The following is a 13,766-nucleotide window of genomic DNA, read 5'->3' as shown; positions in this document are numbered from 1 at the left end:
CTTGATCGCTTGACACATCCCTGGTATACAAATTCTTGGGCAGAAACACTTTGATGCACCAATCATGTAATTTAAGTTCTGTTTAATTCCAAGCCAAAATGAATGTAGAATTGGACAAGACCGAGTCATATGAAGAAGAGCAAGACCAAGTCCAAGCAAAGCGCTTGACCAAGAGTGCCGGGTATCAGGCGGCACAGAACACACAAATTCTTAGAATCACTCCCATCTCTGTAGTTTTACTGGAGTGTAGTACAAACTATGTACTGCCATTTTATCATTTCATTGAGGTATTTTTGAAATATTTGTGGGCAACACACTATTTTATGCATCTCTAATTCCCAATGTGTATATATTAATATATTAAAGAAAAAAAGTGTGTTTTAAAATAACTACTACTTGTTAAAAAAAAAACATAATTCCCATAATTTAGTGGAGCAGATGGAAAGCTAGCCATGTAATTACCTACTTTTAATTATTATCTTGTAATTATGGATTGCCTGAACACTTTAAAAAAGGAAGCCTTATCGTATAATTACTACATGGACCCTATAAGTATGCAGTCAAGATACAAGGACAATCTGTTTATGTAAGTATCTGTTTCCTCAGTAATATTAATACAAGACACTTACCAAGATCAAGATAAATGCCTGGAACAAAGGAATTGAGAAAGAACATGAGGATTACAACTCCCAGAACACTGATGCATTTGACCAGGAGGATTGTGTCTGTTATTCTGTGCTGTGGAAAGAAAAATTAAAAAACAAAACAAAAAAAAAACAGCTTTACATGTTACCGAGGTGTGTAATGTTAGCAAGCGTAACCCAGGGATGCAGCACTAAGTGATGCTGACATGAGTCACACAATAATGACAAGAAAAGGGGCTCTGGTTGACAGTGGAATCAGAAACAGAGGTAGAGGATCTAAACACTGTCACATCTGAAATGCAATACCTTTAATAAAGAGGATCTAAACCCTATCACATCTGAAATGCAATACCTTTAATAAAGAGGATCTAAACCGTGTCACATCTGAAATGCTCTACCTTTAATAAAGAGGGTCTAAACACTGTCACATCTGAAATGCTCTACCTTTAATAAAGAGGATCTAAACACTGTCACATCTGAAACGCTCTACCTTTAATAAAGAGGATCTAAACACTGTCACATCTGAAATGCAATACCTTTAATAAAGAGGATCTAAACACTGTCACATCTGAAATGCAATACCTTTAATAAAGAGGATCTAAACACTGTCACATCTGAAATGCAATACCTTTAATAAAGAGGATCTAAACACTGTCACATCTGAAATGCAATACCTTTAATGAAGAGGATCTAAACACTGTCACATCTGAAATGCAATACCTTTAATAAAGAGGATCTAAACACTGTCACATCTGAAATGCAATACCTTTAATAAAGAGGATCTAAACACTGTCACATCTGAAATGCAATACCTTTAATAAAGAGGATCTAAACACTGTCACATCTGAAATGCAATACCTTTAATAAAGAGGATCTAAACACGGCCACATCTGAAATGCAATACCTTTAATAAAGAGGATCTAAACACTGTCACATCTGAAATGCAATACCTTTAATAAAGAGGATCTAAACCCTGTCACATCTGAAATGCAATACCTTTAATAAAGAGGATCTAAACCCTGTCACATCTGAAATGCAATACCTTTAATAAAGAGGATCTAAACCCTGTCACATCTGAAATGCAATACCTTTAATAAAGAGGATCTAAACACTGTCACATCTGAAATGCAATACCTTTAATAAAGAGGATCTAAACACTGTCACATCTGAAATGCAATACCTTTAATAAAGAGGATCTAAACACTGTCACATCTGAAATGCAATACCTTTAATAAAGAGGATCTAAACACTGTCACATCTGAAACGCAATACCTTTAATAAAGAGGATCTAAACACTGTCACATCTGAAATGCTCTACCTTTAATAAAAGGCAGACTTCCTCATGGAACCAGTGGTGAGAGAGGACTGATCTCTCAAAACTCAAGTCACAGTATCTGATTAATATCAGAATCATCCAACACATTGCAATGAGGTTACAATGTACAGCAGATCTCTCAAAACTCAAGTCACAGTACCCAGTTTGTTTCTTACCTTTTTTTGCAGTTCTTGAATATTAGTTTCCCAGTTTTTATCTTCTTGTGAAATTTGCCTGAAACATAACGGAGGCCAATTTGAACATAGTTTAAATCACTGGCAAATATATATATATTCTGCAAAACACTGTGTTAAATATATTGACAGGATGCAGCAGTGTTCTGCATAACACTGTGTGTTAAACCAAGTACAGTCAAATCCGATTAATATCATTGTTAATGTCACCCATCCAAAACACAGTGGATAGGGACAAGCTCCTAACAATATAACTTTACTTATCATCACACTCTGGTTAATAACAGTCACAGTTATGAATCATACACATGACTAAGGTCCAAGTCTCTACTTCAAATGCTCCAAGACATAGACTGCTGAATATAGAGTGAACATATCAACGCACTGCTGAATATAGAGTGAATACATCAACGCACTGCTGAATATAGAGTGAATACATCAACGCACTGCTGAATATAGAGTGAATACATCAACGCACTGCTGAATATAGAGTGAATACATCAACGCACTGCTGAATATACAGTGAATACATCAACACACTGCTGAATATAGAGTGAATACATCAACGCACTGCTGAATATAGAGTGAATACATCAACGCACTGCTGAATGTAGAGTGAATACATCAACGCACTGCTGAATATAGAGTGAATACATCTACGCACTGCTGAATATAGAGTGAATACATCTACGCACTGCTGAATATACAGTGAATACATCAACACACTGCTGAATATAGAGTGACTTTATAGGCAGCAGTGTGGAGTAGTGGTTAGGGTTCTGGACTCTTGACCGGAGGGTTGTGGGTTCAATCCCCAGTGGGGGACACTGCTGTTGTACCCTTGAGCAAGGTACTTTACCTAGATTGCTCCAGTAAAAACCCAACTGTATAAATGGGTAATTGTATGTAAAATAATGTGATATCTGTATAATGTGAAATAATGTATAATGTGATATCTTGTAACAATTGTAAGTCGCCCTGGATAAGGGCGTCTGCTAAGAAATAAATAATAATGATAATAATACATCAACGCAGAAGGTCTCTAATCTGGAAAACAAAAGTGACAGGACCATAACAATGACACCACATTAGGTCACACATGAAAGTGTAGGGTCCCGTTAGACTGATCTTAACATATGAAGTCGGCTTATGAAGAGAAGAATGCAAAATGAATTGAGGCTGCAGAATTATATTTCCTAACTGGATGTATAATGAATAAGGATAAAGCATGCCTGAATTTATGCATCTGATAGGATTCAACAGGCTATATTTAGCAAGGTGTTTACAGGAGAAGGCAATTAAAAAATATAAAACAATACCATTTGAAAACACAACTCATTGTGTCTTTGTTTGTTACTAGGAATGCAACATTAAACAGTTGTTGGTTTGTTTTTGTGCATATACCTTGAGAAAATCAGGTCGAATGCAGTGATTACTCAGTGCTAGAAATGCTTAAAGTCATGCATTCACTGTACTGTTTTATGCAATGGAATCAATCATTTACTGCGAATGAAAATTCAATCTGGCAACATTTTCTGATGTTAATTTGTCCTGAATGTAAATAAATATTGGGGTTTGGGCTCAGTTGTAATGCATTGCATAAGCTTCCAGCTTATGGCACCTCAATGACTGGAGCACTGTATCAAAGTTATATATAAAAGTACATGTATTTGATATGTGACGTTGTCCTTCACAGAACACGGCAAAGCTAGCACATTGGTATCTGCATGCCATCCAGCACAGATGAAGACATGAATAATAAAAACCTTTGAAATGTTTGCAGCTTCTTCCTCAGCAGGCTCTCCAGAGTCAGCACTTTGTGCATCAAGAGACACTTCACAGCAGTCTCTTCACGACTGGCAGGGTTAATGCTGAGCCGTGAGTCTCCACACATGGATTTCATGCTTTAGTTCTGAACACAACAGTAAAGTGACAACAAGGAAACTGGCATATACAAAATCAAGCAGATATTGTACAGATTACACTGCATGTTTTACTATAATACAGAAAAGTATACTAAAAACAAACTTGTATGGAGAAACACAGACAGCAGCAACGTCAACAGCTCTGGCTTTATTTGTCACTAATTTCAAATGTATCTTGGTTTTCTTGGATTCTAATCGGGATACATCAAAAGTTCAATTCATTTCTGTTCAAGGATATCAAATACACTACAAGAAAATTCCAGGAGCAGCATTTTAAACTAGAATCACTTCAGAGTATTTTAAGAGAGAATGTCTCACACACTGCAATGAACCAATATTAGGGCAGGAACAGCAGTTGCATCTGAACACAAAGCCTAGAGGCTTATTCTCTGGAAATGAATTTCTGGGAGCGTTTGAAACTGGTTCAAATGAATGTGTGAGTGTAGAGCATGGTCTCCACTGGCTTTGGTGCAGTCTCTCCATCAACGGGTCATTCTAATTGCATGAGAGCAAGCTCAGGGTCAATTAGATCAGCAAGTTGCTCTTTAAATGGAATTACATTTCTGACTTGTCAGTTACTAGTTTTGTAACATAACACTTATTTTCCGTTTTGCTTTATATTCAGCAATATTTGGCCTTTTGCTTCTGCCAAGGAATTAATGGGTGGCATTGTGTGGATACAAATCATCAGTGTACGTTCACATCAGGGATGGAAATAAGACTCCCATTGCAGAACAGTTTGATCCCTTCCTGGTTTTATTAGGAGTTTAACAAGACACACCTGTGCTTGTCACCTATACACACTGCGGCTAATCAAGCTTGTAGCAAAACCTGGAATGGGTGAAACTGCTGTGCAATAGGGGTCTTATTTCCATCTGCGCACATACAGTACTGATGTGAATGTTAAAGAGTGTAGCCTGTTCAAATTGTTCCATTCCGTTCAAACGCTGCACCAATTAAGAGTTGGTGTGCAATCAAGCTAGTGCCATTAATAACGTCTAACACAGCATTCCCATCACAGTACATGTACAGAGCAAACAGCACACACTGCGCTGGATTTAGGATCCCTGGCATCACATGACTGGTAAGGAGGTCAGGTGCTGCTGCTTGATGTATTGCTCAGCGTGATGAACTTCATGGACTTGTTTAATTTGCATTAGCCAGCCACAAGCACAGGGGCTCTGCAGCACGTCCTGCCCCAAGCTGAAAGGCATGCTGGGTTTCAATGGGCCTGTACAGCTGGCATGCCCAATCTCTATCAGGAACCCATTAGTCTACACACATTTAAATAATGTCAGGATAAGGGCTGTGCAGAGAAACAAAATCAATATACAAGCCATGATTAACAGATTAGACTTCATGGTGTGATTTCTCAGTTGTGCATCGAGAGAGATACAGTATTATTGCACTTAGTCAACATACATTATATTATATACACACATACACACAGAGTAAAAAATGTACATACCCCAATGGAAATGTAGAATTTATTGAAAACAAATAATTAGAGGAAACATTTTGTAGCAAAACTTTTGCTTTGTGGATGAGGAAAAAGTTACAAGAAATTACAAGAAATAGTCTACAATTATTTACTTCAGCAATTTTTTGCTAAACATGCTAATTCAAAATTATTCATACCCCGACAAGGAAAATTAAATTAATAGCTAGTTGAGGCACCTTTAGCAATAATCTTTAAACAATTAGGGTATGTGTCAATGAGCTTTTGGCATGATTCTTTAGTGATTTTTTGACCATTCTTCAACGAAAAATTGTTCCATTCAAATTCTGAGGACTTCTCTTGTGCACAGCCTTCAACTCAAACCAAAGATTCTCAGTTGGATCGGGACTTTGACTGGGCCATTCCAGAACCTTGATTTTATTCTTCTTTAACCATTCTGAAGTAGATTTTGATGTGTGCTTTGGATCATTGTTGTGTTGGAATGTCCATTTGCGCTTTAAACCAAGTTTTGTAGCGGAGGGTTTCAGATGATTGGCCAATATCTTTTGGTATGTTATAGCAACCATTTTACCATGTATTGGAACTAAATCTCCTGTGCCATTAGAGGAAAAACAGCTCCATAGAAGGACATTACCACCTCCATGCTTGACAGTAGGTATGTTCATTTCTTTGTATGCCTCATCTCCAAACATAACGACTATCAGCATGACCAAATAGCTTGATTTTTGTTTCATCACTCCACCCATTAACCTTCCTCACAATTCTTCTACTTGTTCTTGGTGAAAGAACCTTCTTTCTTCCAGACCGAGGGAGCGTTGTGACAGCACCAAGAGTTGAAATCAGGATACTCAAATGCTTAGAAATCTTCTTGTATCCTTTTCCAGCTTTATAACAATAAATCATATTCTGCCTAAGGTCTTCAGATAGCTCTTTACTTTTTCCCCATATTGACATATTGGTAATGACAGCAATCATCCTATACTAACCCTTTTATACTCTCTACGAATGTTCAGCTACAATTCAGCATTTTCTAGACTTTTTTAGAATTAGGTTCAACATTGAAATTTCTAGCACCTTGTAGACAATGCGATCATAGCATCAAAGGGCATGAATACTTTTGAATTAGCATTTTTGGAGTTTGCTAAAAAACAAACTGCTGAAATAAATTATTGTAGACAAAACAAAACTTTTGCTACATTTTTTGTTTTCGAGAAATTTCTACAGATTATAAATTTCCATTGGGGTATGTAAACTTTTGACTACAACTGTAGCATGAAGAAAGCCAAACAAAGACTAAATTAACCGATCAATCTTAAATCGAGTGACAGCCCTAATTATATATATATATATATATATATATAAAATCTAGTGAAATAATGACAAAGCTGAAAAGCATGTGCATGTGGTATATATTAAATATATTTTACATGTTTGCAACTTAGTATTGTTAAAGAGCTAAGCCAGTGATTAAAGGGTTTTGTAAGGTGTGTTTTTATGTGAGCGTTCACACAGCTGGAATTGCCACACCATGCTTCTGTCATCAGTTTAGTTTGAACTAAAGCCGATTGTCATGTGTCTGATTCTGAGCAGAGCAAAGAGTGCCATCAAGAGGAGAGTCTGCACATGGAAGCCGAGACCAATACACTATGCAGGAGCTCTTCAGTGTGGACATTGCTGCACTGAACACATACACACGAGGCAGCTTTACTTTTACACACACCATTACCGCCTCCGGTATATGAAATCCATGGAGATCTGCAGTCTTGTCTAAGAGTTTAGTAATCTTTTCTATATAATATCACTTCACTGTTACATTGCACTGCATACAGTATTTGTCTTCTATCTGCAAGTCATGAACACAGAGGCAACACAACCAGTCCTATTTATAATTCATTGATACAGTGGAAAAACACAAAGCGAGCACTTGGCTGACATTGAAGGGAGCATTCCCTTTTATGTGCAGATACTGTATCATTAAAAGTCTAGTTCGGAGAACTTCAAAGCATAGAATGCTATATTTCTGTACGATTTGCAATGTTGCATGTTAATACAGCTTACCTGTAGTTGCACCAATTGCATTTCATCTTTGCTTTTGATTTGATGATTTGTATAATTTTTAATTTACAGAATTACAGAACAATGGCGAGATATGGATTATTGCCTCAGGAGCCTAGCAGCTTGTTTGGAAGCTGTGTCTGCAAGCACTAGCTGGTGTTGTCTCCCCAACACAAAGTGAAGCTTCAGTCTCTTGGGTAGTTACTGTCACAGCTTTATACAGCTTGCTTCATGTCTCTTGCACTGCTTGGGGTGTCTCTCAGTAATGCTCAAATTAAACACCCGCCCTGAATGAAAGCGGATTACCCTTCTTTGTTTCCCCCACAAAGGTTTTTTAGGACGGCTGGATTTTTTTTTTTGTGGTAATGTAACCCCAACAGCAATTAGGTTTCTCATTAGATGGAAAGGGAAGGATTGAGGGATGGAGGAGAGGGGGCAGAGGGAAGGGGAGGGTCATTCCAGTTGTGTGATTGAGGGATGGAGGAGAGGGGGACAGAGGGAAGGGGAGGGTCATTCCAGTCGTGTGATTGAGGGATGGAGGAGAGGGGGACAGAGGGAAGGGGAGGGTCATTCCAGTCGTGTGATTGAGGGATGGAGGAGAGGGGGACAGAGGGAAGAGGAGGGTCATTCCAGTCGTGTGATTGAGGGATGGAGGGGAGAGGGAGACAGAGGGAAGGGGAGGGTCATTCCAGTCGTGTGATTGAGGTATGGAGGAGAGGGGGACAGAGGGAAGGGGAGGGTCATTCCAGTCGTGTGATTGAGGGATGGAGGAGAGGGGGGCAGAGGGAAGGGGAGGGTCATTCCAGTCGTGTGACTGAGGGATGGAGGGGAGAGGGAGACAGAGGGAAGGGGAGGGTCATTCCAGTCGTGTGATTGAGGGATGGAGGAGAGGGGGCAGAGGGAAGGGGAGGGTCATTCCAGTCGTGTGATTGAGGTATGGAGGAGAGGGGGACAGAGGGAAGGGGAGGGTCATTCCAGTCGTGTGATTGAGGGATGGAGGAGAGGGGGGCAGAGGGAAGGGGAGGGTCATTCCAGTCGTGTGACTGAGGGATGGAGGAGAGGGGGACAGAGGGAAGGGGAGGGTCATTCCAGTCGTGTGATTGAGGGATGGAGGAGAGGGGGCAGAGGGAAGGGGAGGGTCATTCCAGTCGTGTGATTGAGGGATGGAGGAGAGTGGGACAGAGGGAAGGGGAGGGTCATTCCAGTCGTGTGATTGAGGGATGGAGGAGAGTGGGACAGAGGGAAGGGGAGGGTCATTCCAGTCGTGTGATTGAGGGATGGAGGGGAGAGGGGGCAGAGGGAAGGGGAGGGTCATTCCAGTCGTGTGATTGAGGGATGGAGGAGAGGGGGCAGAGGGAAGGGGAGGGTCATTCCAGTCGTGTGATTGAGGGATGGAGGAGAGGGGGCAGAGGGAAGGGGAGGGTCATTCCAGTCGTGTGATTGAGGGATGGAGGAGAGTGGGACAGAGGGAAGGCGAGGGTCATTCCAGTCGTGTGATTGAGGGATGGAGGAGAGGGGGACAGAGGGAAGGGGAGGGTCATTCCAGTCGTGTGATTGAGGGATGGAGGAGAGGGGGAAGAGAGGGAAGGGGAGGGTCATTCCAGTCGTGTGATTGAGGGATGGAGGGGAGAGGGGGCAGAGGGAAGGGGAGGGTCATTCCAGTCGTGTGATTGAGGGATGGAGGAGAGGGGGGCAGAGGGAAGGGGAGGGTCATTCCAGTCGTGTGATTGAGGGATGGAGGGGAGAGGGAGACAGAGGGAAGGGGAGGGTCATTCCAGTCGTGTGATTGAGGGATGGAGGAGAGGGGGACAGAGGGAAGAGGAGGGTCATTCCAGTCGTGTGTTTGAGGGATGGAGGGGAGAGGGGGCAGAGGGAAGGGGAGGGTCATTCCAGTCGTGTGATTGAGGGATGGAGGGGAGAGGGGGACAGAGGGAAGAGGAGGGTCATTCCAGTCGTGTGTTTGAGGGATGGAGGGGAGAGGGAGACAGAGGGAAGGGGAGGGTCATTCCAGTCGTGTGATTGAGGGATGGAGGGGAGAGGGGGCAGAGGGAAGGGGAGGGTCATTCCAGTCGTGTGATTGAGGGATGGAGGGGAGAGGGGGCAGAGGGAAGGGGAGGGTCATTCCAGTCGTGTGATTGAGGGATGGAGGAGAGGGGGACAGAGGGAAGAGGAGGGTCATTCCAGTCGTGTGTTTGAGGGATGGAGGGGAGAGGGAGACAGAGGGAAGGGGAGGGTCATTCCAGTCGTGTGATTGAGGGATGGAGGGGAGAGGGGGCAGAGGGAAGGGGAGGGTCATTCCAGTCGTGTGATTGAGGGATGGAGGGGAGAGGGGGCAGAGGGAAGGGGAGGGTCATTCCAGTCGTGTGATTGAGGGATGGAGGGGAGAGGGTGTTATTCCAGTTTATTTGTGGTTTTCCCTGCTGGGAATAATGAGCACTGCAACGGTTATGAATCTTTGTTTTTTTCTTCCTCTATTGTTTTTAATCATTTCAATGTGAGGAGTCTCTTCATAAATGTATTGTTCAAAATAAAGATTGTAAATGAAAATGAATAAGTGAAAGGAAAGCAATATTAAAACTGAGGGTGTTTTATTTCACATTATGGTTCATTTGTTTGTGACAGTACGTATAGCCCCCAATAAGGAATGAAACACATTTTAAAAGTTATTTTTCGCATTTTTTATTATAAACCTAACGGTACCTGATCATGGTATGACATCACTGTTTCTGAAACTCAAGACAGAAGTAACTGAACATTTCTGAATAACTTCCAGAAATCTAAACTTGATCGCTGCATCTGGGGGGTTTACTCTTAGATGAGACACAAACAATAATTAGAAGGTATGTGTTTGAAAAATTTTCAAAAACGATTTTAAAATGTCCTTTCATTCCATCCTCTAGAGACGGCACACACTGTACAAAGGTGCTTTGTATTTGCATCTGCATGAATGCTGCACCACACCATTTTAACAGGACTGTACCAAACCCAGACCGAAGGTACTGTAATTGAAAAGTGCATCCCTGTGTAGCCATTTACTGCAGACATTGAGCGCTATCAAATAAGATATAAGATATTTGTACAAAATTAAATGCATGGAGAATGAAACCGCTGGCCAGTCTTGGGATACTGTATAAGCTTAAAGGGAGTAAATCAAAGATTTGTCAAATACTGTATTTATCTATAGGGGAAAAAAATTGTTACTTCTTAACAAATGGCTCAGTTTTAGTGTGCCGTTTGTCAGGTGTTAACAACATTAGATTTAGTCTATCTGCGGATCAGTTTCCTTCAAAGCTCCTAATGAAGTACAGAATGCAAACTCTGTGTTGAGATACCTGCAAGTGCAGCAACATCAAATCCTGCAATGGGACATGCAAAAAGACAAACTTACCAACAATCTCTCCAGGTTCCTTGTTGTACAGTTTTTTATTCCAATAAAGCAGCCTCAGGAATGGAAAGGACGTCATTAGAATAAGAGTTACTCCCAGGAACATGAGCCCTGTGAACGCTGCAAAATCGATCCCCTGAAACAACAGAACAGCATTTCAAAAAGGAAAAGCTTTACATGAAGGGTCTCTCATTGCCATGCATTTACATTGTAGCTAATTCCTAAACACATTACACAATGTTATTATGCATAGTTACAACGGAATTCTGTAACATTGTTTGCATGACATAACCCTAATCCTAACCCTTCTCATACAATTGTGTACTGTATGGTGCAAAAAGATTTACATGTTAAGAGCATTGTAACTATGCGTAATAACATTGTAATTATGTGTAAGTATGTAATTACTATGTAAATACACAGTAATTAGGCACCTAATGTTAAAGTGTTACCTGAAAAAAGTGTGCAAAACTATCTAACGACTTAGTGGAGGATTTATTATTTCCCGCGTACATAAAACCTTCTGACACAAGTCAGACAATCTCTTTTGAAAACCACTATGATTCGTGTTTTACAAAGAAATATCACCGAAATCACCCAATTACAATGCTTTTTGTTCATGACCCAACTCAAAGATTCCAAGGACCATCAAAATCAAAGCAGCTTTTAACAAGGCAGTGCTAACCAAGTTTGATTTCTTTTTATAAGATTCAGTTTCTCCCTAATTTGAAATACCCCATTCAATTTCACTTCTCCAGTGTGTAACTCACATTCTGGCGGTTCAGTTTTATATAGCTAAACTAATGAAACTGCCTATTCAACAGAGAGGACAACAATTCCTTTTAACCTGGATAGCCAGCCCGTCTCAGGAAGGAAGAACGAGGAAACATCTGTCTACCGGACTGGTTTCTTATAGATTTAATTTAGGGTTCTGTTTCACTGTTGGGTTAAGACTCAGAGGAATATTCCCAAGAATGAAAACGAAGACGCTGGAATTACACCCTCTGCATTGTCGTGTGCGCCACACTGTCCATGAATGAAGACAACGCTGGAATTACACACTCTGCATTGTCGTGTGCTCCACACTGTCCATGAATGAAGACACTGGAATTACACACTCTGCATTGTCGTGTGCGCCACACTGTCCATGAATGAAGACGCTGGAATTACACACTCTGCATTGTCGTGTGCTCCACACTGTCCATGAATGAAGACACTGGAATTACACACTCTGCATTGTCGTGTGCGCCACACTGTCCATGAATGAAGACGCTGGAATTACACACTCTGCATTGTCGTGTGCTCCACACTGTCCATGAATGAAGACACTGGAATTACACACTCTGCATTGTCGTGTGCGCCACACTGTCCATGAATGAAGACGCTGGAATTACACACTCTGCATTGTCGTGTGCGCCACACTGTCCATGACACTGGAATTCAATTAAGCATCAGGCTTTACCAAACACCAAACCTCAATCCAGGTTAGCTGTGGCAGGAATAGAGGATAGAGGATACTCCTGTACATCCATGCAGTGCTGTAGTTATTCCAGGAATGCGGACAGATGAAAGATTGGGATGTTTAAGGGTACCCTCAAGAAAGAATTAACCAGCGAACCAAACTCCCCTAACTGTTAATGGGTATTGTGTTTATACAACAAGCACAATATAAATTATATATATATATATATATATATATATATATATATATATATATATATATATATATATATATATATATATATACACATATACACACACAGTGTATTGTGTCACAGCGTGGGTCAAGTTGTATAATTAAATAATAAAATAATATTAGTAATATAAACTAAAAGTGGTTGACCTTAGAAAACAGCCCTATGCGCAATGGTAACCTTGTATATTGTATTGTGGTCTCCTAATCCAGAATGGCATGGCTCATTCATGTAGCACACTTGGCTACAGTCATTGTCATTAAGCCACAGAGATACCTGGTATTATCCATTCATTAGTATGTAGAGGGGGCTTTCATTAAAGTTTCATTTTCAACAAGGACTGAACGGGTGATTGGAGCTTAACAGATTACTTCAGCTAAGAGTATGCAGTGTTACTTAAATCCTACAATCAATCTGCTGTTAAGGACATGGTTCCTGCTCATGCCAACAGCCTGAAAAACAACACTCCCCTCTCTCAATCTCCACAGAGGTGGAGACAATCCTGCAAACAACACCGAGACAAATCTAATAGAACAGGACCGTGCAAAACACCTGACAATCCTGCAAACAACACCGAGACAAATCTAATAGAACAGGACCGTGCAAAACACCTGACAATCCTGCAAACACCACCGAGACAAATCTAAAAGAGGACCGTGCAAAACACACCTGACAATCCTGCAAACATCACCGTGACAAATCTAAAAGAACAGGACCATGCAAAACACACCTGACAATCCTGCAAACACCACCGAGACAAATCTAAAAGAGGACCGTGCAAAACACACCTGACAATCCTGCAAACACCACCGAGACAAATCTAAAAGAACAGGACCATGCAAAACACCTGACAATCCTGCAAACACCACCGAGAAAAATCTAAAAGAGGACCGTGCAAAACACCTGACAATCCTGCAAACACCACCGTGACAAATCTAAAAGAACAGGACCATGCAAAACACACCCGACAATCCTGCAAACACCACCGAGACAAATCTAAAAGAACAGGACCGTGCAAAACACCTGACAATCCTGCAAACAACACCGAGACAAATCTAAAAGAAGAGGACCGTGCAAAACACCTGACAATCCTGC

General features: G+C 40.9%; 1 protein-coding gene across 1 annotated transcript in view; it reads right to left on the bottom strand.

Moving 5' to 3' along the window:
• LOC117972966 (P protein-like) overlaps positions 1 to 13,766 on the bottom strand; it is an 82,831-nt gene that overhangs the window by 38,422 nt on the left and 30,643 nt on the right. The window contains 5 exon segments of the mRNA XM_059029675.1: positions 630 to 738; positions 2,136 to 2,193; positions 3,920 to 4,024; positions 4,026 to 4,065; positions 10,981 to 11,113. Of these exon segments, the coding sequence (XP_058885658.1) occupies positions 630 to 738; positions 2,136 to 2,193; positions 3,920 to 4,024; positions 4,026 to 4,065; positions 10,981 to 11,113 (445 nt within the window).

Source organism: Acipenser ruthenus, chromosome 8, assembly GCF_902713425.1.
Source record: "Acipenser ruthenus chromosome 8, fAciRut3.2 maternal haplotype, whole genome shotgun sequence".
NCBI classification, from domain to species: domain Eukaryota; kingdom Metazoa; phylum Chordata; class Actinopteri; order Acipenseriformes; family Acipenseridae; genus Acipenser; species Acipenser ruthenus.
The sequence above is the reverse complement of the archived record's forward strand: the minus strand, read 5'-3'. Positions and strand labels throughout refer to the sequence as shown.